The sequence below is a fragment of the Heloderma suspectum genome, chromosome 2, assembly GCF_057233095.1.
Source record: "Heloderma suspectum isolate Gila_16-S chromosome 2, 16-S_ref, whole genome shotgun sequence".
Lineage (NCBI taxonomy): Eukaryota > Metazoa > Chordata > Lepidosauria > Squamata > Helodermatidae > Heloderma > Heloderma suspectum.
Window position 1 is genome coordinate 385,486,180 of NC_139459.1, and position 16,943 is coordinate 385,503,122.

At 44.6% G+C, this 16,943-nt stretch overlaps 2 protein-coding genes across 2 annotated transcripts in view; both read right to left on the reverse strand.

Annotated features, from left to right (window-relative positions):
• The window catches only part of LOC146356414 (vomeronasal type-2 receptor 26-like), a 39,674-nt gene extending 36,182 nt beyond the window's left edge, over positions 1-3,492 (reverse strand). The window contains exons 1-2 of the mRNA XM_084830102.1: positions 3,479-3,492; positions 2,309-2,425 (exon numbers count right to left, since the gene is read on the reverse strand). Of these exons, the coding sequence (XP_084686228.1) occupies positions 2,309-2,425; positions 3,479-3,492 (131 nt within the window). The remainder of the gene's footprint in view (positions 1-2,308; positions 2,426-3,478) is intronic.
• Positions 3,493-11,025: 7,533 nt separating this feature from the next.
• Positions 11,026-13,686, reverse strand: LOC146356415 (vomeronasal type-2 receptor 26-like). The gene is made up of 3 exons (XM_084830103.1): positions 13,501-13,686; positions 12,993-13,119; positions 11,026-11,930 (listed from the first exon to the last, which is right to left on the reverse strand). Exons 1-3 carry the CDS (start codon positions 13,684-13,686, stop codon positions 11,026-11,028), a joined length of 1,218 nt encoding a protein of 405 aa, XP_084686229.1.
• Positions 13,687-16,943: the final 3,257 nt, after the last annotated feature.

Below are 16,943 nucleotides of genomic sequence, written 5' to 3' on the forward strand. Positions count from 1 at the left end.
CCTAGCTACAGTTTTCCATGCTCTGTGAAGCTCTTGCTTAGATTGCTGCCTTCCAGTCATAATAACATAAGAAGAGCCATGCTGGATCAGACCAAGGGTCCATCTAATCTAGTACTCTGTTCATGGGCCAGCCAGCTGCCACAAAAAGGACATGGGTGCAAAGGTCCATTACCAAGCCCAGGCACTGAATAAGAACAACCACTGCCTCATCTGGATTTGATGAAAAGGAGAGATAAAGCTGGGTTTCATCCACATATTGGTGACATTTTAGTCCCCACAGCTGGATGAACTCCCCTAGCAGTTTCATGTCGATCTTTAGCATTATGGGGGATAGAACAGAGCCTTGTGAAACCCCATAGCATAGCTACCATGGTACAGAGCAATAATCCCCCAGGACCACCTTGTGGAGTCAGCCATCCAAGTAGGAGCGGAACTACTGCAGTGCAGTGCCTCCAACTCCCAATCAAGACAACCTATCCAGAAGGATACCATGGTCGATGGTATTGAAAGCCGCTGAGAGGTCCAGAAGAACCAACATAGTCTCACTCTCCCTGTCCCTCTCTCAGCAAAGCTCATCCCAAGGGGTGACCAATGCAATTTCTGTTCCAAAACTAGGCCTTTGAAAACACTCTAGAAACTTCAGCTGATCCAAAACAGGGCAGCAAGGTTGTTAGTGGGGACCAGGTGCTGTTCCCTTATTATGCCAGTGATTAAAAGATTTCGGAGCATTGAACAGCAAAGATAAAAGAATAAAACACCACGTTACGCTAATGAAAACATTTTAAAAGAAGCAAGTTCTGATAAGACCGAATTTAATAAACCCTGACTGGTCACTCAAGGAAGGCGTCACGAAATAACAATGTTTCCAGGAGGTGCTGGAAGCAACACAACGTCAGCGCCTGCCTGACCTCCGAAGGCAGGGAGTTCCACAGGAAGAGGGCCACTACACTGAAGGCTTTTTTCTTGGTAGACTCTAGCTGGTCCATGGGTACATGGGGAACTATGAGAAACATGATCTGTGATGACCTCAGTGACCCAGGAAGTTGGTAAGGAAGAAGGAGCTTTCTCAGGTATCCTGGTCCGAAGTTGTTTATTCATTTATTTATTACATTTCTATTCCACCTTTTTTCCACCTTAAGGAACTCAAGGTGGTGCACATAATCCTCCTTCTCCTCCATTTTATCCTCACAACAACAACCCTGTGAGGTGGGTTGGGCTGGGAGCTTGTGACTGGCCCAAAGTCACCCAGTGAATTCCCATGGCCAAGTGGGGACTAGAACGCGGATCTCCCGACTCCCAGTCCCACACTGTATCCACTACACCACACTAGCTCTCAAGGGCTTTGTACACTAGTACTAATACCATAAACCTGGCCCAGTTGTGAATATGGTTCCTATTTCTGGTCCCAGTTAACCTACAAAGCCCAACATGGCTTGGGTCCAGGGTACCTGAAGGATCATCTCCTTCTGTAAATACTTGCTCAGACCCTAAGATCATCCTCAGAGGCCCTTCTCCAGAGGCCCCTGTTGAATGTGGTAAGGAGGGTGGCTACTAAAGACAGAATTTTTTCAGTGGTGGAACTCTGGTTGTAGATTGCCCACCACAGAGAGGCTTGCCTGGAGGCCACAATGTGATCTTTTCACCAAGTCTTTTCAGCCCTTCAGTTGTAAAAATTGTGTCACTGCATTTCTAGAACTTTGCACTGCTACTGGCTCTTGATTCCTACTTTGTTTTCCCCTGTTTTAAACTTACACTTTTTATTTTATGTTTAACAATGTTATTATATTGTATGGTTTCAGATTTCTTTTGTGAACCACCCAGAGAGCTTCAGCTAATGGGTGGTACTGTTTATGTAACCAACAAACAAATAAATAAATGAAACCCAGAAGAAGCCCAGGAACACTTTGTATGACTGTATGAAACTGTCAAGAATAAAGATTTTCTTGACTGTAGTCACATGCTGGGAAACTGAGCATGACTTTGAACATCCTGAAATGTTTGTCAGTAAAAAGTACATTAGAGCAATAATTTTTAGTAAGGAATGGCAGAAAAAACCATGCAGGGATCGTAAGAGAGAGAAGTTTTTGGTTTGTTTGTTTTTTAAAAATCCCAGATGGCTTCAAATTTCCAGAAATGTAACATAATATAAAAAACTCTGTGTTTCACAATGAAAAAAAGCAATTTAGGGTGCAATCCTAACTATTGCGATAGCCAGCAGCCCCCAAAGTTGATTAGATGGCCAGTTTTGGCTGTCTATTTGTGACTTGGGGGAAGGGGAGGAAAGCAGACTGTGTGGTGCATAGGAAACCTCATAACATGGCTCCCGTGGTCTCCTCCCCTCCCCATCACTGGAACCACCCCCTTTTCAACATCTCCATGTTCGGTTTCTGAGCCCAGAGAAGTAGAGCCCAGAGAACCATACTGGCTACAAGGGGGCAAGGAGGGAGTGGAGAGTGCAGTTTATGGAAACTGTTGTCAGAACCCTGGCTCCAAATTCACTTCCAAAAAAACTGAAAAATCCTATAGCCCTCTAAACAGTGTCTAGGGGCCACAGGATTGCTCACATACAAAACATCTAAAAAAGCAGTTCACATTTTTAGAGATCATTTTGGAGGAGAAAAGGCAAAGAAGCAACATAGGAACACCTCATCGTTAATTTTTAATTCATCATTCGAAAACAAAATATTTTGTAATCTCAAAATATAAATAAAGATTTACGTAGCCTATCACGGCTAGATTTTAAAAAAAACACCATGATAGGCTACGTAAATGTTTACGTAGCCTATCACGGCTGATTAAAAAAAAAAAATGCGCATACGTGCCAAAATAAGCAATAAGATGTGACAAAATAAGACGTGCCAAAATAAGGAGCACAAATGGCGGCGCCCATGGGCGCCACCATTTGCGTACACACGTTTTTTTGTTTTTTGTTTTAATCAGCCATGATAGGCTATGTAAACATTTACGTAGCCTATCATGGCTGACTGCAGGGATGCAAACGGCGGTGGCTACAGCCACCGCCATTTGCATCCCTGCTAGCCAGCGGCCGGATGTCTGGCTACTGGCGGAGCCGGCCGGCAGCTCCGCAGAATTGCTGCGGAGCACAGCCGCCCGGCCAGGATTCCGGGGGGGGGGAGGAATGGAGCACCTCCCCCCTGGCGAAGATTCCAGGGGGAGGGACGGAACATCTCCCCCCGCACCATCAGCATAAGCCCTGAAAAGTAAGTGATTTTCGTACATCCCTAGAAGATTCCTAGCACAAACCCTGTGGTTAAGGGCAAGAACAGTGAGATGGTAGCCAGGATGACCCCCAAATATTCTTCATAGGAGAGGAAGGTTATTTCTAGGCATGCAGGAGAATTCCACCACGGATCTCGGTGAGGCCGAATGCCAGTGCATTCTGCCCCCTGAAATCTATGATGGAATGAAGCCCCCCCGCCCCCCACCCCATGAAATGGGCCCAGAACGGAGCACCTACCTGCTGCTGTCCATGCTGCATAGCGAATGGCGTCCGCGTCTGCCATTCGCTTTGTCCATATAGCCATGATAGGCTATGTAAATACTTCCGTAGCCTATCACGGCTAACACAGGGATGCCATTTGCATCCCTGCAGAAGCCGTGATAGGCTACGGAAGTATTTACATAGCCTATCACGGCAAAACTAAGGGAACACAAATGGTGGCAGCTATGGCGGCCGCCATTTACATTCCTTTTTTTTCCCACCGTGATAGGCTATGTAAATATTTACGTATCCTCTCACAGCAAAACAGAGGGGTGCAAATGGCATAGTGGCCACCATTTGCACCCCTCTATTTTGCCGCGAGAGGCTAAGTAAATATTTACGTAGCCTATCATGGTAGAAAAAATAGGGAACGCAAATGGCAGCAGCTGTAGCCACTGCCATTTGCGTTCGCTGTTTTTTCTTTTTTTTCATGTGAGGCTACGTAAATATTTACGTAGCGTATCACAGGCCAGTGTAGGGATGCAAATGGTGTCCCCTACACAGGACGCCATTTGTGTCTGCACCAGCCTGGTGGTGGCTGGAGGCACCGCTGCTGGTTGGCCCGGCCAGCGGCTCCGTGGCCTGGCCGCGGAGCGGAGCCAGCTGGGCAGGATTCTGGGGGGAGGAATGGATCACCTCCCCCCCTGTCGAGGATTCCAGGGGGAGGAACAGATCGCCTCCCCCCACCTGCAGAACCCGGCGGAGCCAGTCAAGCAGGGTTTCGTACACCCCTAGTTATTTCCTTGTGGACACATTGATCTTGTTCCTTGTTTGGATGCTGACCTTCTGGACATCTGGCGCAATGGTCTGCATCTGAGGAGGAGGAGGAGGAGGAGGAGAAGAAGGGTGATTTGATATCAAAAATATCTATCTATATTTGTGTTCTAATTTGAAATGAAAAGAAATAAATTGCATTTTAACTTGTCTGTAAAGAAGACCCTAAGTGAAAAGTTTGCAATGAACCTTTGCCCTGTTCTTCAAGGGCTTCCTTTTCCTCAGGAACTCTTTACCTTCCTGACTGGAGATGGTCCCTTCCGCCATGGAGCACAAGCATAGCAGCAAATGGGCTTTCCTTCCTGAATCACCTTGACAAATCCAGGGAAGCAGTTATTTGTACAACTTGAATGAGGCAAAGTCTACACAGAAAGACAAGGAGCACTGAGGAAAAACTATTAGTGGCGTATTTGGAAGCTCTGACAGTCATTAAAACCAAGAGGAATGCAATGTGCTTCAGAAGGATTCGTCCACAATGGGAGAATACACTTTAAAATGGGAAATGCAGTTCAGTGTAAGCAAGTCTAAGCTGTTTCATACTGTGGCCAAAAATCCCACTTTCACTTATACAGGTTGATGGGGTCTGAGCTACCTATTATTGACTAGAAATGGTATCTAAGGCATAATTAGCAAAAGAAATGATCATAGAACTGCCAAGAACATACTCTCCTTATACAAATCTATGGTGCAACCACACATAGAATATTGTGTGCAGTTCTGGTCACCACACTTTAAAAAAAAGACATTGTAGAGCTGGGAAATGTGAAGAAAAGGGAAATTAAAATGATTGAGGGGGAATTTATTTTATTTATTTACAATATTTGTATATAGCTCCACATCAAAAGATTTTAGAGTGGTGAAAAGCAAAAATAAATGAATAAAACACAATGTTAAAACAGTTACAACGTTTTAAAAAAGACAGGTCACAATAAGGCCAGATTTAATAAACCACAGCTGGTCACTCAAGGAAGGCCTCCGCAAGAACAATGTCTTCAGGAGGCACTAGAAGGAAGACAAGGTTGGTGCCTGCCTGTCCTCCAATGGCAGGGCGTTCCACAAGAATGAGGCTATCACACTGAAGGCTGTTTTCCAGGTGGATCCAGTCGGGCTATGGATCCCTGTGGAACCACAAGGGACATGCACTCTGATGACTAGTTCCCCTCTACTCAGCACTGGTTAGGCCTCATCTGGAGTACTGTGTCCAGTTCTGGGAACCGCACTTTAAGAAGGATGCAGACAATCTGGAGAGGGTTCAGAGGAGGGCAACAAAGATGATCAGGGGACTGGAAACAAAGCCCTATGAAGAGAGACTGAAAGAACTGGGCACGTTGAGCCTTGAGAAGAGAAGACTGAGGGGAGATATGATAGTGCTCATCAAGTGCTTGGAAGGTTGTCACAGAGAGGAAGGCCAGGATCTCTTCTCGATCATCCCAGAGTGCAGGACCCAGAAGAATGGGCTCAATTTACAGGAAGCCAGATTCCAGCTGAACATCAGGAAAAACTTCCTGACTGTTAGAGCAATACGACAATGGAACCAATTACCTGGGGAGGTGGTGGGCTCTCCCACACTGGAGGCATTCATGATGAGGCTGGACAGCCACCTATGAGGGATGCTGTGACTTGGATTCCTGCACTAAGCAGGGAGTTGGACTCGATGGCCTTGTAAGCCCCTTCCAACCCTACCCTTCTTTGATTCTATGATTCTATGACCTCAGTGACTGGCCTGGTTGGTAAAGAAGGAGGCTCTGTGTGAAGAAGCCCTTGGTATCTACTTCCATAATGGTGCTGAAATCAGCAGCACCATCTAATAGCTGTAAAATTAAACACATAACTTTCCAGGAATTTATCAAGAGACACAAACAAGGACAAGTGGCCTGTGTCAGCCTGTATGAGGAGCCAGTCATGATCTCAAGAAGAATCAGGAAGCGGAAGCCCCGATAATCTGTGCGATAAAGAGTCTGGTGTGGTGAACCTTAGAGAGTGAGATTGCAAGGGGGAAAAGTTTGTGTGGGCAGAAGAAGATGGAGTGGGGCCAGGAAGCAACTCTTCCCTTCCTTTCTGCCCTGCAAACACCTGATGACCACCGAGATTGGAAAAAGGAGAATCTGGCGCCTTAACATTTTTCCAGTTTTTTTTTAAATTAAAAATGAATTTAAAATATTCCAGCAAATGTTGGCGATTTAATCTCTAGTTCCTCTGCCTCTTCGAAACCCAGCTTGTACCTCCGGTAGTTCTCTGTTTGCGTACTGCTGAAGCCTAGCTTGTAGGATTTTGAGTATAACCTTGCTGGCATGTGAAATGAGCGCAATGGTGCGGTAGTTTGAACACTCTTTGGCGTTGCCCTTCTTTGGAATTGGAATGTAAACTGAACTTTTTGAGTCTTGTGGCCACTGTTGAGTGTTCCAGATTTGTTGGCATATTGCGTGCAGCACTTTAACAGCATCATCCTTTAGGATTTTGAATAGCTCAGCTGGAATACTGTCATCTCCGCTAGGTTTGTTGTTAGGAATGCTTCCAAAGGCCCACTTGACTTCACTCTCGAGGATGTCTGGCTCAAGTTCCGTGACTATCATGGCTATCAGGGACATTCAGATCTTTCCTGTATAGTTCTTCTGTGTATTCTTGCCACCTCTTCTTAATCTCATCTGCTTCTGTGAGGTCCCTGCCTTATTTGTCCTTTATCATGCCCGTCTTTGCACAAAACGTTCCCTTGAAATCTCTGATTTTCTTGAAGAGATCTCTAGTCTTTCCCATTCTATTTTTTTCCTCGATTTCTTTGCATTGTTCATTTAAGAAGGCCTTCTTGTTTCTCCTTGCTATTCTCTGGAACTCTGCATTCACTTGGATATATCTTCCCCTTTCTCCCTTGCTTTTCATTTCCCTTCTTTCCTCAGCTACTTGGAAAGCCTCATCAGACAGCCACTGTGCTTTCTTGCATTTCTTTTTCTTTGGGATGGATTTCGTTGCTGCCTCCTGAACAATGTTACGGACCTCCGTCCATAGTTCCTCAGGCACTCTGTCTATCAGGTCTAATCCCTGAAATCTATTCCTCACCTCCACTGTATATTCATAAGGGATATGATTGAGGTCATACCTGAATGGTTTAGTGGTTTCCCCTACGTTCTTCAAGTTAAGCCGAAATTTTGCAAGAAGCAGCTCATGATCTGAGCCACAGTCAGCTGCAGGTCTTGTTTTGACTGACAGTATAGAGCTTCTCCATCTTTGGCTGCAAAGGACATGATCAATCCGATTTCGATATTGACCATCTGGTGATGTCCATATGTGGAGTCACCTCTTGTGCTGTTAGAAAAGCGTGTTTTCTATGATCAGCATGTTCTCTTGGAAAAACTCTATTAGCTTTTGTCCTGCTTCATTTTGTACACCAAGGCCATGCCTGCCTGTTATCCCAGTGATTTCTTGACTTCCTACTTTCGCATTCCAATCCCCTATGATGAAGAGGACATCTTTTTTTGGTGTTAGTTCTAGAAGGTGTTGTAGGTCTTCATAGAACCGATCAACCTCAGCTTCTTCGGCCTCAGTGGATGGGGCATAGACTTGAATTACTGTGATGTTGAATGGTTTGCCTTGGATTCGTACTGAGATCATTCTATCGTTTTTAAGATTGTACCCCAGTACTGCTTTTCCCACCCTTTTGTTGACTATGAGTGCTACTCCATTTCTTCTAAGGGATTCTTGCCCAGAGTAGTAGATATGATGGTCACCTGAATTAAATTCACCCATGCTTGTCCATTTTAGTTCGCTGATTCCCAAGATGTCGATGTTCAATCTTGCCATCTCATGTTTGACCACCTCCAGCTTACCTTGATACATTGACCTTACATTCCAGGTTCCTAAACAATATTCTTTACAGCATCAGACTTTCTTTTCACCCCCAGACACATCCACAGCTGAGTGTCCTTTCAGCTTTGGCCCAGCCATTTCACTCTTTCTGGCGCTACTTGGAAATTCCCTCTGTTCTTCCCCAGTAGTATATTGGACACCTTCCGACCTGAGGGGCTCATCTTCCGGTGTCATATCTTTTAGCCTTGTGATACGTTCCATGGGGTTTTCTTGGCAAGAATACTGGAGTGCGTTGCCATTTCTTTCTCCAGTGGACCACATTTTGTCAGAACTCTCTGCCATGACCTGTCCATCTTGGGTGGCCCTGCATGGCATAGCTTATGGCTTCACTGAGTTACGCAAGCCCCTTCACCACAACAAGGCAGTGATCCATGAATGGGTCTTCCAACCCTACTATTCTATGATTCTTCTAATGTTCTTAAGTTGATTCCTGTAACATATTCATTGTTAAGTAAAACCCTCCAAATTGGTGACCATCACCACATCCTGTGGTAGTGAATTCCATAGTTTATCTACATGCTGTGTAAAGACGTCCTTCCTTTGTCCTGAATCTCCCACTGATCGACTTCGTGGGATGACCCTGAGTTCTTTTATTTTATGAGAGGAAGAAAGATCCATCCTGTCATCTCCAGGGCATCCCCTCCACCCCACCAAATGCCCATGTGAGGCAAGTAAGGAGGCACTGAGCATCTCAATGGCTCCTGTCCCAGACATTCAGGCCTTGATATTTGGTTGACCTCTGGGGCAGCAGCAGGATAATCATTGCTTGGGGGGGGGGAGTTATTTCCTCTGGTTTGTTACGGGGTGTGTGTGTTGTAACATATGTCTGTTATACTGATGCATGTGTTTGCATTGTGAGATGTGACCCAGGTAAGGTAGGGTTACTAGAGTGTTAGAGAGTGAGTGAAAGGTGGGAGGGGTTTGTGTGTGTGTGTGAGGATCCTGGGCTTATATAAAGGGTGAGCTGACAGAAGTCAGATAGGCCTTAGGGACTGAAGAAGCTACATCTAGTAAGTGGGGTCTTGGAACCAGGATTCAGAAGGGGCAGAGAAGCTAGATTAGGACCCAGCACTGATTGAGTAATAACAAATTGTAACTCTTCTTGTATTAAATAAAATGTTATGTGTTTGTTTTTAATACAAAATCCCATGTGTTTGTCTGGCTTATTTGCAGTCTGGTCTCGTGTGTGTGTGGTTTTTTTTAACATAGATGTGATAGGCTACGTAAAGACTTACGTAGCCTATCACATCTGGATGCAAAAAACAACAACAACGCGTACACAAATGGCGGCGGCTATGGCCGCCACCATTTGCATTCCTTATTTTTGGCCGTCTTAGTCTACGTAAATATTTACATAGACTAAGACAGCGAAAATAAAGGGGAATGCAAATAGCATAGTGGGCACTATTTGCGTTCCTTTTTGACTCGCCGTTTTAGCCTATGTAAATATTTACGTAGGCTAAAACGGCGAATCAAAAGGAACGCAAATATAGCCTACTACGCTATTTGTGTTCCCCTTTATTTTTGCCATCTTATTCTACATAAATATTTACGTAGACTAAGATGGCCAAAAATAAGGTAGCCGCCGCCATTTGCGTACGCTGTTTCCCCCCCCCCCCCCGCTGTGATAGTCTACGTAAATACTTACGTAGCCTATCATGGCTAAATACAGGGACGTAAATGGTGGCTATGGCAGCCGCCATTTGCGTCCCTAGAGGCTGCTCAGCGGTCGGATGTCCGGTTGCAGGTGGCTGGAGTCGGCCGGCGGCTCCGCGGCTTGGCCGCGGAATGGAGCCGGCTGGGCAGGATTCCGGGGGGGAGGGATGGAGCACCTCCCCCCCCAGCGGAAACACAACAGAATGGAAGGTAAGTGCTCCATCCATCCCTAGTTTCAACAGATGGAAGCTGAAGAAGGTATAACCCAGGGCAGGAATGTCACAATTCCACTGTAAGTTGATAGACTGCTAATCAAAATTGTGCTATGGTCCATGGGGTCACAAAGAGTCAGACACGACTTAATGACTGAACAACAACAACAACAACAACTTCTTGAGTAGCAGAAAATCAGATGATTCAGTGGAATGACATTGAAAGATTCAACTCCGTTTACTTTTAGTCCCTGACTGCTAGAGCACTTGATTTTTATGCAAAAGGTCTTGGGTTGAACCTCAACCAGCAGGGGTATTGTTTGTGGGATGGGGTTTTGGGGCACAGAAATGGGCCTCCACCTCAGTAGCCCCAGTGGACTCACTACATCTGCTGTTCATGGTTGAAAGAACACAAGGTTGCTTCCAAGGAGAAAATAGATTTAGTTCCAATTCTCATCTCAGCTGAAGTTCTTTAGGGAGCTGCCGGTCCTTTCTCTGAACCCACCAAATCAGAGCATAGGAGACCTATTTTGTTTACCACTGCTGTCTGCTTGATCCCCTCCCCCCTCTCTTGGGCACTCTGAGTAGAGTCTGTCTCACCTCTGTCTTCCGCACACTCTATTTTATTTGTTTTCCACACTGTCGTTCTTAAAGACATACTTCCACATGGGAGAGCAATTTAAATAGGGATTAAAATGGGAAGGTAAAAATTAAAAGCTGCTGAAATCATTTACCTGCTGACATTTCTAGGGCTGTCATCTAGACCCAGAGAGGGATTATGGACACATGTGACATAAACATTTCTGGTGATGGCCAGGACTGTTTCTTTTTTTTAAGATTTATTTATATGTTTGTTTGTTTGTAAAAATTATTGGCTGCCTTTTAGGGCAGAAGCCCTCCCAAGGCAGCTCACAGCAATAAAATACATAAAAACAGTATGAAATGAAGGCCCTTTTCCCATGCACAGACTACCACATAACAAAGAGCAAAATATTGTGTTGTTTGGTAACAAAATCCAATTTATTCTCTAATTTTCATCATGAGATGCTCCTTCGTATTCAGATCAGGCTTCAATATAATGATGTAACACTTGGGAAAAAAGATGCAGACCTGTAGCCCAGCACTAGAAGCCAATATAGAGAAGACCTGCACGGCCACCATGTATTTGCCCTTGGTGCTAAGGTAGGTGGGTACAAAGGACACCCAAACGCTGCAGAAGACCAGCATGCTGAAGGTGATCAGCTTGGCTTCATTGAAGGCCCCAGGCAGCCTTCTGGCTAGGAAAGCCACCGTGAAGCAGATGGAGGCCAGGAAGCCCATGTAGCCAAGGGCAGTATAGAACATGGCAACAGACCCTTCGTTGCATTGGAGTAGGATGTGTCCAGGTTGGGAGTGCATGTCAGAGTCAGGGAAGGGTGGAGAGATCCCCAGCCAGATGGTGCAGATTATAACTTGGACACCAGAACATGAAATGACAATGGAGTTGGCCAAACTCTTCCCCAGCCATCCCTTCACCCTGTTCCCTGGCTTTGTGGCCAAGAAGGCCAGCACCACAGTGATTGTTTTGGCCAAGACGGAAGAGATGGCCAAAGAGAAGATGATGCTAAAGGCTGTTTGTCGGAGAAGGCAGGTCACTTTCCTTGGCTGACCAATGAACAGGAAGGAAGATAAGAAGGAAAGCAGGAGGGAGATGAGGAGAATGTAGGAGAGGTCTCGGTTGTTGGCTTTGACTATTGGTGTTTCTAGGAACTTCAGGAAGGTTCCTAACACAAAGGCTGTGATTAAACACAAGAGTAGGGCAAAGGAAGCCAGGATGATCCCCAAAGGTTCTGCATAAGTCAGGAAGGTTTTCAGCTTGGGGATACATTGATCTTGGTCCGCATTTGGATGCTGATCATCTGGACACTGTGTGCAATGGTCTGAATCTGGAAAAAAGAAGAGCAACATATCCTTTACATCCTTGCCAATCTCTGCTCTTTTACATTACATTAAAGTTTTTTTTTTCCCCCTGTCTGATCAGGTACCCAGACTCCTCCTGTCCTGTCTTCCTGCTATTACTGCTTGTGTGTGTGTATGTTGGGAGGGAGTGAATTTCCATCTAAATATGACACAGAGAGAGTTCAACCATTCTATAGCCCCAATGGATGCCATATTATAACGGGACCCAGGCCTTTTAAGAAGAAAGGAAAACAGAAAGGAGAATGCACAGAAGCTTGAACCTGCAATCCGGTCAGAGGCAGCAGATAGCAGAAATGTCTTAGAGAAGCAGCGGAGAGCAGCGGCAGCAATTTCAGACCCACGGTGCTCAAGACTATGTTTTAAAGGCAGGGGGCCAGTGGAGTGAGGGGGGCAATCAGACAACCAGGCTCCACCCTGGAACCCACAGGGTGCCTCTGCTTCTTGCTGAGGTCATTCAGTCTGGGCAGAGCTGGGTGGGAGCTTGTCTGTCTTTCCAAAATGAGTCCCCCAGCTCTTCTTTAACCCAGCTGTATTGTTGTAAGATTAGAGGTTGGATAGGTGAACACCTTTTTAGTTTTCAGAAAGATGCCACAGATCACCTTTCTTGTTAGGAACGTTAGAGTTCCATGGCCCAGAATTCCTTATTCCCACACCCCTACAGCTTAAGGGAAGGGTAGACCACAACTTGACTGTGATGGACAAAGAGACACAAAAAGCTGGACTTGAGCTCTGCATGCACCTTTCTCTCTTGGGGGATCTGATGTTGGGAGAGGTGAACAAACACTCCCATCATCCACATCCAACACTTTTTTTAAGATGTGCCTCCACCTCTGCTCAACTGGGGATGATCTTATGAAGCTGTATGGTGGGAGATGCAAGGTCCAAGGTCATTTCTTTGGACCCACTGTGCAAAATAACTTATGGATATTGCAGAAAATGATCTAAGTTTGGAAACACTTTTTGGAATACTATCAGATGAACCTTTGCCCTCCTCCCTGTGGGCTGCATTTTCCTCTGCAGTCACCCACCTTCCTGGGTGGAGATGGTCCCTTCTGCGCAAGGAGGACAGCCATAGCAGCAAACCGGCTTTCCTTCCTGAACCACCTTGACGAATCCAGGGTGACAGCTTTCCACGCACCTAGAATGAGGCAGGGTCTAAGCACAGGAACAAGGACCATCAAGGAAAATTTGTTAGGTCCAATTTAAATACAGGAAGGGGAGACAGAGTTGAAAGGACCCAACAGACTTCTCAGATGGAACATGAAGCCCATAACTAAGCCTAAGCATATGCAGCTGAAACACCTGCATGTTTCTGCCCAGTTTGCTCCCCCTATGGCTTTTCCTCCCCTTCCTCTCTTGTTTCTGTTGTATCCAGTTTTAAGGGATCTGCCCTCTGGTAGTCCATAAAGTGCCATATAGATGGGTGCTATATAAATGGACCAATAGTTTAAGTCCCAAGGAACCTTCACCCTGTGTTTGAAGGCAATCCACCTGAATTAGGGAAGGCTGACCTGGAACCTGATACATTGTCCCCACCTGGTTGAGCCATTTGTTCCACACAATGGCATCCTGGTCAATGGTGAACTTGAGGCCTGGGGACCCCCGTCTTTCCATACTCCCAAATTTCACTCTCAGAACAGAGTGATTGGGAAACTTCACCCAGTTCACAATGTCAAAGTCGGCCGCCAGGTCTCCGTTCTGGTCCAAATATATTCCATCCATAGAAGTATTATAAAATTTGGGGTTTCTGAGGAAAGGGTGAAGCTAGAATGGTAGAGAAAACACAAGCATTGAGGAAACTAGAAGCCACACTCAACATCTCAGTTCTGCCCATTTCACGTTCAAATATCCTATGGCTCAGGTCTGGTTCCAGGCTCAAGTGAATGTCATCATTTTGGCACCAGTTTAAGAATTTCCAGGCATATGAAATTTCTACTTTTGATCTTCTTTATTGTTTTCATGTAAACAGTTATATATCTTTTATACTATATTTTAAAGGTTTAATCTTTTGTTTATACTGCTCAGAGAGCTTTAGTCATTGGGTGGTACAGAAATGTATAAATAATGTTCTCAGCTCTTCAGTCCAAATCCTGAATTTTGAAGTGAACTGGGATGGTTTGGACCACTTTGGTCCAAATCTAAAGTGGGTCTGGAGTGGTCCAAAGCAGGTCATAGAGATCTGAAACACTTCAGAAAGCTTCAGACAATTCTGAAGTCCAGACAGGCTGTCTGAGCAAATGGAAGAACTTGCTAGAGAAGGGATGTTGGAGAGGAGAAGACAACTGAGCCTTAAAATTGACATCTCTAGATTCAGCTAGGGCTGAATTTTTAACCCAGCAGTTTGTTTCCTGCTTGTACTTTGGCTCCCCCCTTCTCAATTACTGTTCCTTCCTTTCCCATTTTTCAACTCTCACTATTCTTATATAAAAAAACCAAAGTATACCCCCCCCCAAAACACCCTTTTCTCTTCTGCTACATAGGCTTTAGTGTTGTTTCTGTTCTCCTCACCCCTTAGCTTGCAGGTAGTTTGTTTGTTTGTTTTCTTTATTTCTGTATCTGCTCTTCTTTTGGTCGTGTGTATGTGTGTGTGTGTGCAGTGTGAGCGCACCATAAGCATCATTGTGCACAAGCAAACTGTGTGTGGCCACACTGTGGGGCAAAAGAACTACAGAATACACATAATATGAAGCTCACTTCTGTTGCTCTTCCAAGACATACTATAAGAAGAATATGATCAGGCTAGGCAATATCTATTTTTTAAAAAATGTTTGCTTCATCTTACCCTTGGGGAAAGGGTTGCCAAAATGACCAGGGGGCTGGAACAAGTCCTCTATAAAAATAATTTAAGTGTTTGGGCTTTTAATTTAGAAGAAAGGCAAATAAGGCGGGAGGTTTCTTAAATTATATGGAGTAGAGAAAGTGCATCAGTGCAATTAATAAATAAGCCCCACTAAGCTCAGTCAGAGTGACCTTTCCAGGTAATGGGTATCACAATTTGCAGCCAAATTGATATCCAACATTTCTTTCTTCCCTTAATGACAGCCTCAGGTCAGTGGCAGATTCAGGACAGGCAAAAGGAAAGTACCTTTGCACTTAAAAAACAACAACAACAAACAACAACAGCAGCAACAAACCCTACACCAGAGATTAGGGGCAATGACCACCTAATTATCACCTTAAACACCTTCTGATTATGATTTCTAATACCCTGTGTGGCTCACACCTTTAGCCTTTTGCATTAGTTTCAGAGAAAGGGTTATTTTATGGATGACTAGCCAAAAACTGCTGGACCAAACTGTCTGAGGTTTGGCAGGTTCAATCACGTCCATCGGGGCTGTGAGGTCCCAATATCATAAAAACTGAAAAAGTTATGAACATTTCTGTTTTTCAATGCAAGTCAAAGGGAAAATGTTGTGAAATCCGAATAATTCAGGTATCTGAATCTCAATTTGGATACAAATGTGAAGTGAATCAGATGAGGTCTGAATAAGTCCAAAGTGAATCAGGGCTGATTTAGAAGATCTGAGTAAACCTCTGAAGTGAATCCGGGGGTATATGCACAGCCCCAATAAATAATAATAAAGTAATAAATAATTAGACGTAAACCTGTTCTACAGTCTGAGCCTGGTCTTACCCAGTACGCTATGTTTTTGCTTTATGTAATCTGGTGGAGGATGTAGAATGGGCCAGTGAGGACACAGAAGAGTTGAACACATGATGGGGTAATGACCAGATGGGTTGAGTCTGCAGAGGCTGATGTAAAGGGGGCAAAAAGGGGAGCAGCACAGTAAGTTTTGCATCTGGTTTTGGTATCTAAATATCCAACATTTCACCACATTTTCTCATATTCTCCAATTCTAAATCCAACACAGTCATACTGGAATTCTGCAATCGATCGTCATGTTCAACACAGGTATCTGTGATGGGAAAGGGAATACCTGCCATGGCTGTACCCTTTCAACATCCAGCCTGCCTCCACCCTCCTGCATCATCCTCTTGGATCTGGATGAATAAGCCGCATCTATGGCATGGGCCACAGCCTGGACAGTGTTGTAAATGATGTAGCTGTCTGCAGACAAGATTCTCTCCATGTCCTCTTGGGGCAGGGGCTCCAGTTCCTCAATCTCTGTGCACCTCATCCAGCCTTTCACAGACAATGCATGCTTTGAATATGAACAGCTAAAGGCCTTCTTCACAAACTGTTTGATAGAATTGTAAAAGTGTGAAAAATTGGTATAGACTGAGCTTTTGTTTGTTTTTATAAAAAAGGAAAATATACCATGAATATGCTGGACATACAGATCACTATACTTTAACTCTAAGGTGATATCCCACAAAGCTGTTACAATCCAGACTTGCCCCACTGTTGATTTTATCAAGTATACAATAATTCTTTGCATAATGTTTATGCCTTTTACGAAGGAAGAAGTCTCTGCACAGTAAACGAAGACATTGACTTGTCTCCACTTGTCCAATGAAAACTGACCAAAAGCCTCTTGGTCTGCATTCAGTCCTGAGATGTGTTGTGAGAAAGCAATACAAACACCATTCCTAATGAGATCATGTGTCAGGGTCCTCATGAATCTCTCTCCATTGTCGTTGTCTGCAGCAATGAGACCAACCCATGTCCATCTGAAATGCAGGAGCAGTTTGACAATCCCCTGGTACTGGGTTCCTTCTTTGGGGACAGTTTGGTAGAAAAAAGGGAAAAGAGTTTTGTCACTCAGAACATGAGAAACAAAAGCATAAGTGACCTGCCAAGGAGAAGAAGAGACTGGTGGTTAGTGTTGTTTCGGAACTAAATTTCATTCTTTCATTTGTTATTTCAGAATCCTGACCAGATAATGGCTACTAAATTGGAAATATCTGTGTCATTCTTCAAATCAATTGAACAAATAATTTTAATTTTATGGCAAATGAAGAAGAAGAGGAAGAAGAAGAAGAGGAAGAAGAAGAAGAAGAAGAAGAAGAAGAAGAGG